At 42.1% G+C, this 17,365-nt stretch overlaps 1 protein-coding gene across 2 annotated transcripts in view; it reads right to left on the bottom strand.

Moving 5' to 3' along the window:
* The window catches only part of trrap (transformation/transcription domain-associated protein), a gene marked incomplete at its 5' end in the record, with an annotated part of 79,927 nt that overhangs the window by 26,021 nt on the left and 36,541 nt on the right, over positions 1–17,365 (bottom strand). For both annotated transcript variants that reach the window (XM_079237544.1, XM_079237545.1), the window contains 15 exons: positions 441–587; positions 716–834; positions 1,593–1,788; positions 4,134–4,325; positions 7,054–7,189; positions 8,016–8,128; positions 8,447–8,584; positions 8,997–9,284; positions 10,882–11,001; positions 11,419–11,565; positions 11,742–11,921; positions 12,094–12,307; positions 14,243–14,364; positions 14,814–15,013; positions 16,414–16,563. In XM_079237544.1, the coding sequence (XP_079093670.1) occupies positions 441–587; positions 716–834; positions 1,593–1,788; positions 4,134–4,325; positions 7,054–7,189; positions 8,016–8,128; positions 8,447–8,584; positions 8,997–9,284; positions 10,882–11,001; positions 11,419–11,565; positions 11,742–11,921; positions 12,094–12,307; positions 14,243–14,364; positions 14,814–15,013; positions 16,414–16,563 (2,462 nt within the window). The remainder of the gene's footprint in view (positions 1–440; positions 588–715; positions 835–1,592; positions 1,789–4,133; positions 4,326–7,053; positions 7,190–8,015; positions 8,129–8,446; positions 8,585–8,996; positions 9,285–10,881; positions 11,002–11,418; positions 11,566–11,741; positions 11,922–12,093; positions 12,308–14,242; positions 14,365–14,813; positions 15,014–16,413; positions 16,564–17,365) is intronic.

Genomic DNA, 17,365 nt, shown 5'->3' with positions numbered 1-17,365 from the left:
CACTAAATGCATCAAATGTGTTATTCTTCAGTAGGGGCTGGCCCATTTCAAATTGGCACATGCATTACCACGGTCCAAATGCCTTGCAGCTGTGCTGCATTATGGTGCAGGTGTCACATGGGCGCGATATATTTATCATGTTTTGATCACACATAATTAGCCGGAACAGACTAAATGATGTGTGCCCTTTCTAGAGAGTGATTTTGCTAATAAAATATTGCACGAGTTACTTACAAGCTAATATAACCAAGAGTGATTTTGAACGTGACTAACAGTCACAATTGTAATATATTACTAATTAGGGGCACAATTCTACCAAACAATCTTGGGGCTCAAATGTTTTGAGATGACAACTATTACTTGCAACTACTGTTTGTGGTGAAGTTGTATCACTGAAAGCTTTTTTCCATCAGTAACATCACAGAATTATGGGTACTTACCTGCATGCACTCATTCTTGCCCATGACACCAGCCAGCTGCAAATAACATTTGACCTGCTGTCTGATCTTCTGGAAGCAGTCAACAATGGGCACTGTGGGGATGGTATGGATACGACTCAGAATGTCCAGCGCCACATTCACCAAACCCTGGGGAGACAGGTGGGTCATGGTTTCATAAACACAAGAAAAACTAATGTTGAACTTAATATTGCTTATTGATTCACACTTATTTTGACTTTACGTGACTAAAAAGGCTCATGAGACTAAACCAGTACCTGTTTGCGTCCTATCTTGCCGTACTGAATGATAGCAGAAGCCGAGGCATGAACTCCCAACATGGCATTGTTGTTGTTTGGATCATGCTGCGTGTTCGCCTCATATGCCGTCACTATGGCTGTGGACAAAGACAAAACGATAAAACATTTTGTCCTGATACAGTACTCTTGTCTTTATACAAGTGTAATACTTGAAGACGTAAGCAAAAATAGTGAAGCTGAGAGCAATATGAACATCACGGGTCGTCTAGCACTCTGAAAGCTCTGCTGTCATAACGCAGAGGAGGGCACTGGGGACACTAAACGTATTGAACAGTAAATAGACCATGGCTAGGAATTTCATCAAGGAAATTCCATTTTACTTTAACATAGGCTTGAAGGCTGTCAGGTATAAATGAAGTGGATTTTATTGGCATGGTGCTGCACAGCCATATATATCATTATTTCAGCGCCTCACACGGAGCTCAAGTTGCTTGAGACATCACATTTTGCAGTGGCTGCCTCTCTGAATGGTTTTAAAGTCACTGCAGGTGAGAGTACTGAGCAAGTTAAATATGTGTGTGTGTGTGAGTATTAGAGTGAGTGTGAGTGTGTGTGTGTGTGTGTGTGTGTGTGTGCTGCAACGAGAGAGTTTTAGCGAGCTGACATTTGGAAATGTACAGAGACCCCGAGGGGGGTTCTGCAACCCCATTTAAAGAAGAACCCTTACTGGAACTAATAAAAAGCCGAGAAGCAAACAGAGTGTGTGTCTGCATGGGAGAGGCAACCTGTAATACCATACAATGTGTAAAAAGTCATGCATGTGGATATGAATGCGTTTCAGTATCCCTGGTCTCAAGCTTAGAAACAGCACTGGGTCTGTTAGTGTGTGTCGCACCTTGGTAGTGGTGCTGGCGCCACATGAAGATGCTGCTCCAGTGGGACAGGTCGTCAGAAACAATGGGCAGGCGGTTCCTCCAGGTTTTCACCACAGTCTTCATGTCGTGAAGGCTGGTGTTGCGGCCCAGGTTCGCTGGCTGAAGCCCTGAATTAATCTGGGCCGCTTCTTGCAGCTCAATGATCTGCTGTGCTGCCTGGAGGGAAATTAGGAGTGAGAATCTGCTCTAGACCTTTTTGTATATTTCATACAGTATCTTGACCACACTCGCTTGACTCTTTGACTCCAACTTTAAACTGTTATGATGCATGCAAGGTGGATGACCTGAAGAAGCAGCCAAATGGCAAATGCTTCTCATGCTAAGAATGGATAACCGATTTGTTTACAGTTAACATTCTGTGGCCTGCTTAAAAAATTTGGTCTGCACACGGCTCCACCAGCTGCCCTTAATCTTGTTAAAATTGTGTCTACACATCTCAAGAAATGTATGCTAGAAGCCAAATGTCCCGCTTAGTTTGCACTGAATTACACACAGAATTTGTCTATTCGCTGTCAATCAGTGGCTCGTCATTTATGACATCTCATTATCTCATGTCAATTGTTTGTTTTCTGTTCTGTTCATATTGCGCTTGCTTTGGGGTGTTTTGACATGAATGCTAAATCAGCGCCTACTGAGTCATTAAAAAATATCTTGTGCATTTCCGCCTTATTCCTTTTTTTCTAGTTGTCTTCAGTGTGTGGTGTACCAAACAATGAAGATCGTCCCTAAAATAATCTAAATACATTTAATGAAAAAATATGTAAAAGGAGGAGGTAAAAGTAAAGTTTGGATGGTAACATGGTTAGAAGGTGGATATATAAAGATGGGTTTCCACCCAGATGGGTTTTCCACAGAACAAAGAGGATGGAAGGAACAAGAAGAAAGGCGATGGCAAGAAAAACCTGTGAGACTGCTGCATTAATGGAAAAAATTACTATAAAAATGCAACATTTAGAGAGGGAAAAACATAAAAGGTGAAGTAAAAGATAGAGAATGAAATGATCATAAAGGGTATTGACAGAGAGTAAGACAAAAGACAATGCTGAGGCTGACCTCCTGAAGGCCACTGGCTTAAGACTCATACTCGACAATCACGGGGCCTATAAGCCTCCACAAACGAGATGGATCCAAGTGACCACACACATTAACCTCTACAGACAGCCATGCTTGAAGAAAAAAGCAATGCCTTCTCATTGCCTCTTGTAACACGTTATTATTGTTGACACATTATTGTTCACTTTTGTCACAACGTTCTCATCTGAGGCCAATATTTAAAAGCAGAAACTTCTAAATTATTATTGTGAAAATGCCACAGAAAAACACACAATATTTTGGCATTAGAACCATTCAGCAGTATTTCTTCTATGCCATTAAAATTCCTTTGTGGGGAAAATCATAAAGTCTGCCTTCATTACTTCAATGGCTAACCTGCTTCAATACGGCACAGAAGAAAAGAACTAGGAGTTGGGAAAATGATAATGTAGGACTTCTATCTCACTCCGTGAAAAAAGCCCCATTGATTGGGCCAAAGCCGCTTTGTGAACATATAATCAATCATTCCATTATAACTACTCATCAATCAATATTAATGCCAACCCTCATAATCGATAGTGTGGGTGATAATCCATCGATCGTCAGTCACTGCTGAGAGCTGGGATTTGATGATAACTTGATTCGAATGGTATTTGAACCCGTCTGTATTTGCACAGTCTGGGCTTCTTATTCTCTGAGCTCATGGAGTCGTGAATGTGAGATATAGAGTTTGGAATGGAGATTTACAACAGGCCGCTTGGCTGGGTAGAGGAATAAATAGCTTGTTTTCCCTCGGCTAGGGTAAATAATTGGACTGCACATATGCGGGCACACGCACACACCAAAACACACAAACACAATAACAAAGAACGTAGTCACCCAATTCAAATACCCATTTTGAAAAGATAAATGTAGTGAATCAGAGCTTTACTGAAGACTTAAACCCGCACCCCCCACTTGCATCTCCCAAAACAAAATAAGTTAGGCAATACAATATTTTTCACAATTATCTGTTAATATCAGCTGATGGCCCATTTCTAACCTTCATTCAGACTGTCCCATTCATCATGTAAATGTAATTCTACTGCAGGTATTTAATCAAATGGTATCTGATGGCAGGGAAGTAATTACAGCTATTCTAAACCAACTCTCTTTCTTCCCTCTCTCTCTTCTTGTCTGTCCCCTCATTCTGTTCACTCTACCCTTTTCAATTTTCTCCTTTTTCATCTTTGCCCCTGTCTATTGTAATCTCTAATGGTGGAATCAAAAAGGCTTGAAAGTTTTTAGATTTTATTTTTAATCATCTATCTCAATTTTACAAAATGGAGTGGGTGAATAGATGGAGGCTGTAATCAGAGTTACTCAACACCACCTCAGGCCACCGATGCTCTCTTGACATCTCTTCAAGCGCTGATCACAACAAACGGGAGCCTTTCAACAGAGAATGTACAGGCATTTTGTACACTGACCTGCAGTAGCGGTGTGTGAACGTGGGAAACGATGTGAGGCAACCTCCTCCACTCCCGGATGGCCAGGCTGGATGCCATCTCCACCAGCCGCTCTATGAAGTTGAGCTGCTGCTCCTCTGGGTGGCAGATGGCCAGGTAGCCACGGTGCATGTTCACTTTCCACGCCATCTCCTTTGGACAGCTCAGCTCCACCTGGAAATTTCGCACAGGTCAATTTCCATGTCTCAACACAACTGTATAGTAACGAAAGATTGCAGGTACAAAACTGAATTATCCAGAAAACATTTTCAAGTACAGCAGAGGTTTTTATTAGTGATGTGTCCTTTCGTGTCGAGGCTTCGATGCGCGTGTCGAGTAATCCAGGTAGATTTTGGTGAAGCGCGTATCGAGGCTTGTGTCGATAACGTATGTGGTGACATTCGAAGCCTCGCAAGCCGGCCGTACCACGTGACTGATTCAGAAAATGGTTCGTGGGTTTGCCGTGTGATTTGAAATATAAGGGGCAGCGAAACTCAATGGATTCCCCCCTTCCTCTCTGTACCCAGCTTCATGTGTGCCTGTGAAAGGGTATTTTATAAAGCAGGCGAAATAGTCTCAAAAAGCCCAGCACTGTGGAAAAGTTCTTATTTTTACTTTAAAAAAAATTGGACACATCAACATGGACTAGCGGAGCCGAGGCTCGAAACACCGATCCTCTGACTGAAAGTCGGATATTCTAACCACTGACGCACAGTCACATCACAACCCTCTCCCAATTTGTTTCGAGTTTTGATTTTGACCCCGCCATTATATCATAAAGATAGACACAATATTAATAAGTTAATAATTGATGTATTGGCGTCACAAACATAATTTATTCCATTTAAAGCTTCACACACCAAAGCCATGGTGTCGTTATGATCACTCTGCCTGTTTTACATGTATTGTTCACTTGGTGGCGCAGTAGAGCAAATGAAGCTCCATGAAGCTTCGGCCCATGAGCGAACCAATTGGATGGAAAGCTTCAATGCTTCAGGAAGCTTCATCTCGCCATCACTAGTTTTTATATCTGACGTTCTGAAAAGTACTGTCCCATATCAAGATGACTCACAAGAACACTGCGAGTTTTGTTAGTTTGCATTCATCTGAAGGGCATACATATTTTGTCATTTGTTTCATTAATCAGTATTTTACTTATTCTACCATCTGCAGTCTCCAGAAAATCCAGCTTTACTTGTGTCAGCTAAATCCATACTGTTAGCACACAGGATAAAATGCTGAGAAGATGATCTCAACAAATATGTTGTTTAAGGTAATACGATTTGTGTTCTTAAGTTCTGTAACTATTTTGTGTCATGACACATGAGCAGTACATTGAAAATGTATACTTTTGGCAACAGCTGACCGAGTCACTAACAGACAGTAGCTGCTACTTGCAAATAAAAAAAGATTAATTTAAGAATAAACACAAGAATGAACATGGAAACGGACACACAGTTGGTGTATCTTCTTGTGCTTGTTTGGCCATATAATGTCAAGCAGCATAGCGCACACTCTTCACAGCGTTGGCAGTGTGGCAGTTTTAATTAAATGAAAACATCCGAGGGGAAAAGACCTATGACACTTTCCTTGCACAATTTAACAAAAAGACACAATACTGTTTCAAATTAATTTTCTGAATGGTTTCAGCAGGACTTTTGTACTAATGACTAATCAACCTGCCGAGTCTGACACAGAGGCGGAGGAGAGGAAAAGGCCCTGCTATTGATTAAATCGCTGAGTGCATTAACACTAAACAAACAATAGCCCAGGGGAGCCCGCTACGTCAAACCTGTGGTTTGCTGCTGTGTTTATAAGTGAGTGAGAGAAAGACACGTTGTGAGAAGACCAAAAAGAGGAAGAGTGAAAAGAGCAAGAGAATGAGGAAGCATAGGTGTTTATTTGTGTATGCTCTTCCAATGTCGGAGAAAATTACAGTGACCGGTTAGACGCACTTATCAGGGGCGACGCTTGATGAATATCCTGGAGACAGGAAAGAGCCAGCTTTAATCGAAAGCAGGGACATTTGGACTTTGCCTCTGAGCTGGTGAGCAGGCAGGCAACTGAAAGCCTTGCTCCTCTCCTCCACCATAAAACAAATCACCCCGCAGCAGATGCTGGGGTAATTATTCACGCACGCAGCTGTCGTAAATATTAGCCGCTAAAAGCAGAACTGCAGAGAGATGGAGGTGGAAGTAGAGAGGGTGGTGATGACAAAAAGAAAACCAAGTAAAGAAGAGAAGTTGGAGAAGTAAGAGAAAAAAAAAGGGAAATGGGAACACATAGGAAGGAAGGAATGAATGAAACGCAGAGGAAGGGATATAGCGGCGTTGGTGCTGCCATCCAGACAATTTAATTAGGTGTCACCTTAGGACAGAGCGGCTCAATGGATTGGTTCCAAGTCTCCTTGAAAGAGCAAAGCAGGAGTATTTGTTATATGTCAGGTACTATCACGAGCTTGCCACCCGTCTACACTTTGTTTTAGGAAACACAAGGCCAATAAATTAACAGAGCAAAAAGCTGAACTGCATTTCCACAGCTTTACAGCCAGCTCTCTCATTATCCCCGGGGCGCGTGGGGTTGTGGATGGTCCCAATATCAAGTAACTATACTTCACAGTGACACGAGGCCTGCGCTTAATATACAGCACTGTACCTGAAACCAGGAGTAAAAAGAAAAAGTAGAGTCACGGCTCTGGTTCACTGGGTTCTAGCCTAGTGGCGCCACTGCGTCTGGGATTGTGTCCGTGAGAACGTGTGGTTGTAACTTCTATTTTCTGTCAAACTGTTGTTTTTTTTTGTAACCTTTGGGAGACTGACAGCACTACTGTGGGCAGATGTGTTTGCATGTGTATAAATACATGTAGTAATAATTTTTTACATTGTGCCTGCACACCACTCACCTGTACCAGAGCCTCCTTCATGGCAGCCCAATTGGAAACCCTCCAAGCACACTCGAGCATGAGGTAAGGGTTTGAGTGGCCTTTAGATTGGCCGTATTCGGTCAAAGGTTCCCACTGGTTCAGTTCCTTAGAACAGCTGGATAAGGAGACAAGAGAGAGGGAAAGTTGAGGCAACTTTATACAATGTATGCTTTTAAATGTGCAACAGCTGCGCCGAACAACGTTTTAGCAATGAATTTAATCTCTTTTTGATTTGCCCAATTCACAGTGAGTCATTTGGAGCCGTCACTGTGGGAGGTTTGCCTGGTTATAAGATCACTGGTTATCATTTTGGATTTTTAAAATACCGTCAGGATTTTCCACATTTGTGAAGGCCATATGTGCGTCTAATGCTATAAATGGTAGGAATGGTAAAATACACCAAATAGTGGAGGTCAAATACATTTAATTTTGGACCCTATGTAAAATAACAATAATGAGTTTTTAAACAGGTAGAGAAACGACCAGGAGTCATTTGGTTCTGCGGAGAGGCATAGTGGTCATCCTAGACTGGGGCAAGTTGTTATTAAGAAGTCCTTTAATTCAGATACATCACGACCAAAGTGGACTTTATGTAAATATCCCTGCTGACAGATGCATATTTCCCCAAGAGCAGCACCTATGCCACACCCATATATCAGCCAAAATTATATTTAGGACGGCAAAGAAAACGACATGCTACAATTATAGAAGAAAAATATACATTCCATGCAGGACCTCAATTTGTTTCTTATTGTATGGTTTCTGGGTGCCCTGCTGTATAATTTGTGTCATGAATGGAATAAACGTTATCTGGTTTGAACAATCAATGGCGCACAGCATATATATGAAGGTATTAAAGTAAAAATCCACACTGGTTTTGTGCTGTGCTGGCTCTCTTGATGTGTAACACAAGACTGCCCTCTGGGATCCAGACATCTTACCGTATCCAGTGATCCTCCCAGAGCTGGTACTCTGGGAAAATGGCTGGCGAGACGTTGCTCCTTTCATGCTCTTTTCTAGCCTTCTCCATTGCTTTCTCGTAGCTTTCTTGGGCCTGAACAGACACATAAAGCATGTTAATAAAAGCTTTTTTGAGGCTATTAAAATGATTATCAGTACAACCTGCTTGATGCAACAATATGTTTTCAATCCTCATTGATATAAACAGATAAGATTAGAAACACCTCTCAGTGAAATGCAATATAATTTAACGGCACCACAAATTACAGTCCATAAAGTTAAATAACACCTTCATGGAGGTAGGATTTATTTGCAGGACGGTGAACCCAATAAACTGGCAACAGTGTATAGTAAGTAGGCGCATACATTCATTTTAAAGTGGCCAATGGTTTCCTTTCGAGCTTTCGCTCACCTGCTCAAAGAAACCATGCTGCTCGTAGGCAATGGCTGTGGCGGTCTCAGGAAATTTGCACCTCTTCTGCCACAGACCGGCCCACATGTCCTCCTCTTGGAGCAGAGAGTACAGCTCTGCTAGAGAGTCCAAAATCTCCTATAAAGAAGTAGAATAAAATGTGGTCAGAAAACAAACTGAAACATTTGCAGTGATCGCTCTATAAATGAACGAGAGCAGCTTTGCTGATGAGTCTAGTTCAAACAAGATAAGCGGCAGATTGTCGCCTTTAAACACGAGGCCGTGACACAAAAATACATGACAAATATATTTTCAGATCCTTCACTGTGGACGAAAAGGATTATTACCCGCAAAGATTAGTTTTTGTCTGTTCAGCCAGAGTGTCACATTAAGATCCATTTAGTTTTTTGAGATTTTCTTTTCCTGACGAATAAAAGTCAGAGAAGAAACACTTTGTCCAGTTAATAACTATTCGAGGATATTAGCCCCCAACAAATAAGAAATGTGATCTTTGATAGTGCCAGCTCAAAGGTATATCAAAATACATTACTTGTTGAGGTGGGGTGATGCTCTCCTGCTCGTAGAACTCTGTGCTCTGCTTGGGTTTGTTGTGCAGGCTGAGGCCCTTTTCAAAGGCCTGCTGCTCCAGCATTAAAGTGGAGCGCAGCCAGAGGTTGTGTGTCTTGCCCAAGTACTTCAGCACACAAGGGCGGATGGGAATAGGAGGCACACACTGGGACATGGCCTCAACAAAGCAGTTTAGGGCACTGGGCTGACAGTCCCTCTGGGCCTGGTGGCTGCCACTGCACAGGAAAGGACTCATTTCTCCTGACAAAGCCTGGAGAGAGAGAGAGAGAGAGAGAGAGAGAGAGAGAGAGAGAGAGAGAGAGAGAGAGAGAGAGAGAGCTTAACCACCCAGTTTCACTTAAGCAGCTGTGCACTGATATAGCATATTGATAAAGGCATCATGTTGCATCCTATACATGCAACATGATGCTTTTTTTCCAGTAAGAGAGCTGGTAAGAAACAGGAAAAGTGATGTAAGGAAAAAAGTACAGTGACTGGGAAGGTACATATGCAGGCCGTTTGTGTATAAAAAAAACATGACTTAATTAATTAATGCAGACTATTAAGAACTTTTATTTCAGGTAATAACATTATTTGCTTGTTTAAACTACACGGGCTTTCTCTAGGCTATCAGAATGACCACATTTGGACCAAATAGACTTTGAGTATGACCGCTGAGTTAGTGCTCCGATAATCATGACTGACACACACACACACACACACACACACACACACACACACACACACACACACACACACACACACACACACACACACACACACACACACACACACACACACACACACACACACACACACACACACAAATAAATGATGTATTGGTAATGAATGTAATTTCCACTGCCCGTTGACAGCATGGAATAATTAATGCCTTGATGGTCACTTTAATTGGGCTGGTGGTGGAGAAGGCCAGTATGTCATCAAATTCCTTCCGAAGAATAATATGCTCTTCTATAATTCCCATGTAATAACGCCCCCAAAGAAATAAATCCCGAGCAGCAGTAATCATTCTATTTTCACCATAAATTGATGTGGTATGAAACGCAGAGCTGAGTTAGGCATCAGAATAAACATGTGACATATTTGTGACATCATGCCTGTCACAAGAAAATATCATCACTTTGAAGCAATCTCTCTAATGACTGCATCTTTTAGATATTTAAGAGCTCAATCACTTCAAATCAAGGCCTTTCAACGAGTCTCAAAATACTCGATATGCATCTGGTTCGTTAAACTCATTACAGCATTCCTCCCTCTGCTTTCTCGTTTCCATATTAAGCAGAAATGAATCAGTTCTCATTAATTAGAATTGCATGTTTTGAGACAAAAACGGGATGGCCAAGGTCAGAGTTACTGTCTGCTTGCGTCATTGATAAGATACATAAAAGGATATGGAGAGTGGATGATATTAGTATATTAAGAACAAAAATACTTTGGGATGTCTTTGTGATTCAGATTCTCAAAGAGACTGAATTTTCATTGTGGATTTTCCAAACAAAGGACTTGTTTAGATTTTAAAAAGTAGTGGCAGTAGTTGCATTCTGTGTGGCTCATAGTATGAACGCTGTTTCAAAATATATTAGCAATACCGAACAAGCAAAATCACATCAAATAGCTGGTTGTTGACATTAAAAACATTAGGTGCATGACAAAGAAGCATGCATTTCTTTTTGCTTATTGAATATTCACACTATTTGAAAATGTGATGACTTTTTTACAAACACTACCTCAACCATCGGCATGTTTACACATACTAAATTGTCCTGTGTGCATAAAACTGAAGTTCCCCAACTGCGTGCTTCTGTGCTCTGGGTGTAACTAGATAGATGCCAGTAAGTTATACTCACATGCTGCTGCCGGTCAGAGAGGATCTTCCAGAGGCGAGGGAAGAGCTGAACCCAGGTCCTCTCAGCCAGCGGCGTGGAGATGTGACAGAGCTGGACCAGAGCGTTCAGCAGGGCCCCCGTCTAAACCAGAGCAGAGAAAAGATGACAGCTGCTGACTCAGAAAGGCAGTGGTTCCCCGTCTTCGGGACTCAAGAGTACTGCTGATTTACTATCCTACTGGGTCGGTAATTGTATTCAACTGATCTATGTCAAAAAACACGTCGGCGTTTTATAGCTCGGATGAAAATCAGCAGGGGGCTGGATCACAAAAACTTCTGTGAAATAAAGATTAGGGAAAAAAGAAAAAAATATGATTAAGTGACATATCTAACATACTGGATTATCTGCTAGAAGTGGCCCTTGGGTAATTTGGATAATACAAAAAATGCCCCTTCATAAATCGTTAACTACATCATCTCCCCCAACCCCAGCTCTGACCAAATTGCAGTTTTCTCAGGCCCTCAATACACTGTTGGACAGAGTACAGGCCAATCTTACCTTGACCTCCCGTAACGAGTCAAGAAACTTGTCATGGCGGTTTGTCAGCATGTGCAGTTGGTTGCCTGCATCTCTCTCAGCCTGCTCCTTAGTCTTGGGGATGGCGGTCTGGTCACCTGGTGCTAACTCTATGTCTATCTCCACATCCTGCCAGAGAAGAGAGGAAAACAATCGTCTTTTGGGAGAGCTTTGCCAGCCAAGGAGCCATGCTTTAATCTGTTTTCAGGACCACAGCATGCAACACACACCTAATAGGACAACGTGCTAATGTTTGCTTGAAGCATTGTGGTGTGTGTGTGAGTGTGTTTGTCTGTGTGTCCCACCTCCTCCTTGGTCTCGCTGGTCTGACTCTCACGTGGCTCCTGCTTGACATGCGTTGCCATGGCGAAGGCAGCGCGGTCATGGCTGTCAGCCAGGTTGATGACGTTGGTGATGGACGGCAGCATGGATCCCTGGCAGCTGGTGCCGATGATGGTGTTTCGTTCACACACTGCCAGCAGCAGCTAATGCACGCACACACAAAAAAGGTCAGTGACAGTAAATTACATGACAACGGATCGGCATGACGAGGGTAGCTGAAATTAAACTACTTTTGAATGAAAAATGCACTATTTTTAATGTTGGATAAAAGGCTTGAAAGGCCTAGTGAACAACCAGAGGCAGCACTAGGCTTACCTCTATGCACTGTTTGATCCAGAAGTGGCTGCCCATGGCCTCCCAGTTCTGAGAGCAGCAGATGTAGAGCAGCCTCTCATACACGCGCCGCTTCATGGAGGTGTCGAACACCTCAAAGAACTTGGCTCTGATCAGTGGCTGAGTGCACCGAAGTCCCGAGAGGAAGGCTGGCTCCAACTTGGATGTGATGTCACTTCCTGAAAGGCTCTCGTCCCTAAATAATGTGATGGACAAAACATTTATTTGACAGAGCTTGCATGCCATCTTTTTCCCTTTTAACTTGAATGATTTGTGAAGGCAGAACACTGTTTGATATTAAAATATTGAATCCACTTGGAGCATCTGCTTTAACTAAGAGTAGTGACAGTGTTGATGTAAGAGCCAGAACTACAATAAGACAATTGGGAAAAACAAGTGACATTTTCTGACAAAACAATAGATCAAGTACAAACTGATCAATGATGATCAAATAACAGAAAGTGGGAGCATCAATAACGTTTTTGTTGAGAGTACATCAGAGATTTGAACCATTTGTGCCATTTGAACTCTGTCAGTTTCAAAGCTGCCATCTGAGCTGGTGATAGATTGATATTCTGTAAATTACTCGTCTTCCTTCAATAATTAGAGTATTAAATACAATTCTTTGTCTCTGAGCTTGATTTTGTTATGCAACTTTTATGCACCTGCACTGACAATAATCACTGTGACACTGAGGGCTTAGTGACATTCCTTGAGAATAGCAGTGATGTATGGCATATGCCACTGAAACCACACTCAGGCATGTTGAAGCAATTTAATGAGGCTTGAGATTTAGTCTCTATGTCTATTGTTACATGCATTTGTAAATTAATTATATTACTTAATATCATCCGGACATTACCGTCCTGGACAAATCGGCAGATTATCACACGGCTAAAACACAGAGACAGACAACCAATCACACTCATGCTCACACCTACAGGCAATTAGGAGTCACACAAGCAAAGAAGACTAAATTAAAATAATACAAAGAATATTCTGAAAGTTATATTCACAGCTATTTTTTTCATTTCTGTGCAACGGTTGACATAAGTGTGCATACCACTAATTAGGAGAATACAATGTCTCATTTTTATGTAAATATGGCAGCCAAGATTCTGAACATATTAACAGCACAAAAAGTAATCTTGGAGCAACATTCAAACGTGAGGCGCCAGCATGTTTAAACAGCCGTGTAGTGCAACACTGACGATCACAGAAGAGCGGGGAGATGGCCGTTAACACTGAATATTCTGTAAAATTAAGTATCTCTGATGTGGCTACTCCACAGTTAGTAATGCACTAACCGTCATGCATTTAACACTTAAATAACAAATGTCATCATTTCTACATCATCCTGCTGCACTAAATGGGCCTCATGGGTATGATTCACAGAACAGAAGGAGAGAGGGAGGCTGGGATAAAAACAACAAAGGCAAGGCTGCCACAGCTGCATATTGCACCTATTTGCGCCATTCTCTTAATCACACATTGTTCTGGCACAGCTGCTTTATCATTCCATTATCATTACTTGCTGTCCATCATGGCTTTACTGCTCATTTTAAGCCTTTTGACATGAAGAGCAGATGGGCTGCAGGAATACAGGGTACATTTGGCTGATTAAATGTGTATGTGTGGAAGACGGAAAGACAAAGAGCCAGGTTTGATGAATAGCAGGTAGGAAGACATCCTCGTCCCTCTGGCCCCCACCTGCTGGGTGTCCCGACAGTTTGCTTGATCCTGACATTACTGTAGCCCTGTAAAGACTCAGGTAGCAACGCAGATAGATAATGTGCCAGTCTTTCTGATCCTTTCTGCATAATGACAAACTGCTGTTTTCCACCTTTTTTCTATTTTCTTATGAATTCCTCTAATTTCATGTACCACCAACTGACTAATCACTTGCATCTATCTTTCTCGATTCTTAAAAAAAGAAAAGATGAATGGTACACCACACATGCTCCTAACCCCATCCTCCACATCTCCATTTTCCGTCGCTCCTTGACCCAACCTCCCGTGTCTTTCTCCGACTCACCCCCCCGACCTTCATCCCTCCTTTTAAGATGGATGCAAGGGCGGCGTGGCACCAGCGGCACGGCCATTTGGCCATGTGATGAATGGCGGTAATTACCTGTAGACGTAATTAACGAGGTCCAGGAACTGGGCGTTTAACTCAAGTTCATCGGGGAAACGCTTCTCTATGTAGGTCATCATCTTCACCAGCAAGATGGACTTCTCCCGTACGTTGGGCATCTGGAGGGAGGTGGAAAAGAGGGATGTTAGTTAAAAGGTGTGATAGTGGCTTTAAAATCAACGAGTGGCTTTAAACCAGAGGAAAAGGATGACAGGAAGGGAGGAGAACATTTTAAAACACAGATAATCTATTCAGTTTAGTTCTTGTAGCTGCATCTCTCTGTCCAGCTCAGCCTTTTACTGCTGGCTGTCCTTCTACAGCTTAAAAGAAAATAAAGACAAAAGCCACCTCTGTGGGTATAATGCTAATGTTAACCTCACCGGGTTTAGAAAATGTGCTTTGCTTGTAGTTTGTCTAAAGGCTTCACACCTTTTAAAATGTACATTGCTGATTCAGTGCTGATTCACACTTGCTATTATCAAAGAAATAATGCGATGATCTGCTAACACATTATATTTGTATTTGTGTGACTCAATTATGTTTCAGTCTGACATTCTGAGTTTCTTACCTGATTTGCAGCCATTGGAGAATTGTTTTTCACCCATTCTTCAACTATTTTTACGACAGCGCGGAGGATTTTGGGGTCAGGTGACTTCTCAATCAGCGAAGTGAGGATGACCTGGATGAAGTTCTTCCTCATTTCCATGCTCATGACAGACAGTCGAGTCTTCACCAGGTCAAGACTCAGCATCACCAGCTCACTGGTCACTAAAAGAACAGGGTAACCAAGAAACAAAAAAAACTATTTAATGCGATATAAATACTCATGGAAAGTATTTGTTGCCAGTTGTGGATAAAGTATTAGCCACAGTATATATAAAAGACACCAGTTGAGTTAAGTGCATCTTCAATGTCAGCCTGGTAAGCAACCAAAGTATATATATTTTTTGTTTTTATTGCTGTTCTGAAATTTAAGAGCTGTAAAAAAAGTTTAAATGTATTTTCTCAAGAGTCAAGCTGGTAATGCACTTACATATTTTAACAGTGATAGCAGCCAAAATACAACTAAACAGTTACAATACAATCGGGTTGAAACTACTTTAAATGAAGTTTATTAGATTAGTGAGACATGAACAATCCTGAGACAAAGGCCTTGCTGGTCAAATAGCCTTTTGGTCTTAGTGACTATAACGGTGCCTAGTAGAGGGTAAATGTCTGTGTTTCCCGATATAGTCATTAGGGGGCAATTTAAAGCCCGGATAGCATCTTACAGCCATTACCTTACTTCTGAGAAGTAGCAACAGGAACTATGTAGTGCCTGACTTCTATAAATCTGATGAAGCCAACCTCAGAGAAGACAGGGAACGTCGATTAATTTTGTAATAGTCATGAGAAAGCTAAACAACCTAAAGCGCTTGAACAACACTTGTGAAACACTTCTCTTTACCTTCGCTGCCTGACGTATGAGGCAAGTTCGTTAAGCGGTTCTATGTCAACTAGTGTCTAGCCTTTCAAACCCATAGCGAAACATCACAAGGTTACGATCCGTTTGTTTCATCAGACAATACAGAGATGAGCAACATTCTCTGTGAAACCAGACCTATAGACCAGATCTGTAGAGTGCATCTCACCGGACTACAAAAGCTATTGAGAACACAGCTGGGGTCATAGATACGTATATAACTTTTGATCCAGCCTTTGTCAGGAGCCAGGAACTGCTGAGATACCTGGGATATCTGTGCTCTAACTGAGTCTGAGGAAGGTCAACATACGAGTGTGCATCTGTGATGTGTACAAGTGACCTCACACACACCCCTTGTTGGATCAGAGTTGGGGATACGTATGCACAGTAGCATTCATGATCATGTCAGCCAGCCGTAACTGCAGCACTGACAAATGAGTTCAATTGAAATGGTAATTGAAGTCTGGTGCACAATTGTATGGATCTCTGCGCTCTGATGGTGACTGATGTGCGGTGAACTCAAGAACTAGAAGTCAGAATCTATTATGGACCTCCTGTGGACTACATAACTTGTATATAATAAAACCCAATATAAAGCCTTATGCATATATGTGTATGATAGATCTTTATGTTGTCAAATAAGATATAATGTATCTGTCTGCGCTTGGCTTCCTTGTATTTTTCCACTGAATTCATGTCTATGTACCTGTGCTAGTTTCAGTGACCCCAGGGTTGGCCTGCTGGGGGCTCAGGTGTTCGCGCACCATCTTCTGCAGTGAGCGCATGAACACCGAGATGAGGCGGTCGATGTAACTGGCATTGTAACTGCAGGCTGACTTCAGGATCATCAGTGTTCCTGGAAGACAAACGAAGGACAAGAGAGAGTGAGAAATAGAACAATATGACAAGCACCTCAACCGCTGTGGGGCAAAGTAACAGACACACACCTGCAGGCAGCTTGTGTTCATATACACAGCATGACAAGGACCTTCTTTTTTTTTTTAACAACTGAAGTTTGTCACAGAGGCAGGGATAGGTATGATAAATGTCCCTCTCTGTTGCTTCTCGAGGGGAGACAAATGTTCAAATGTCCCCCCCCCCCCCATCACAGCAGCGGTTCCTCTCTGACAGCAGGATACCAAATGCTTTTTATTGACCACAAGTGCCATTTTGGGAAACCGTACCTTTAGTCCGTTCCCCAATAGTCATTTGTCACCTTAAGGGCCCTATATTTGCTACTGCATAGTACAAAGAAAAAAAGAAAGAAAAGACAAATCTAATAACCGCCTCCATGGAACAAGCTTTAATGTAGGTTTTTTTTCGATAACTACCCTCTGACTTCTGGGAGAACAGTAATGTTCGTACAGGGAGGGTGGCCGAAAGCAGCAATTCTTCTAGAAACAACCTTTCCCAAACCGCTGGACTGTGGCCTCTGTTTAAACAGACCAGATGTTAGCCCAAGCAGCAGGGCTCATCGGCTTGCATTTTAACGACCCACTCACTGGCTTAATTGCTAAAAGTGACTAAAGTGGCTTGGTTTTTGTCGGGATGGAGAGGGAGTGTGAATAATGGTTAAAAACTAAAACAAAACAACAACACACCCACAGGGTTTATGAGCAACAAAGTGAGAGCAACGGAGGTAGAAAGGAATGAAGGAG

Source organism: Taurulus bubalis (genome assembly GCF_910589615.1).
Source record: "Taurulus bubalis genome assembly, chromosome: 2".
NCBI classification, from domain to species: domain Eukaryota; kingdom Metazoa; phylum Chordata; class Actinopteri; order Perciformes; family Cottidae; genus Taurulus; species Taurulus bubalis.
The sequence above is the reverse complement of the archived record's forward strand: the minus strand, read 5'-3'. Positions and strand labels throughout refer to the sequence as shown.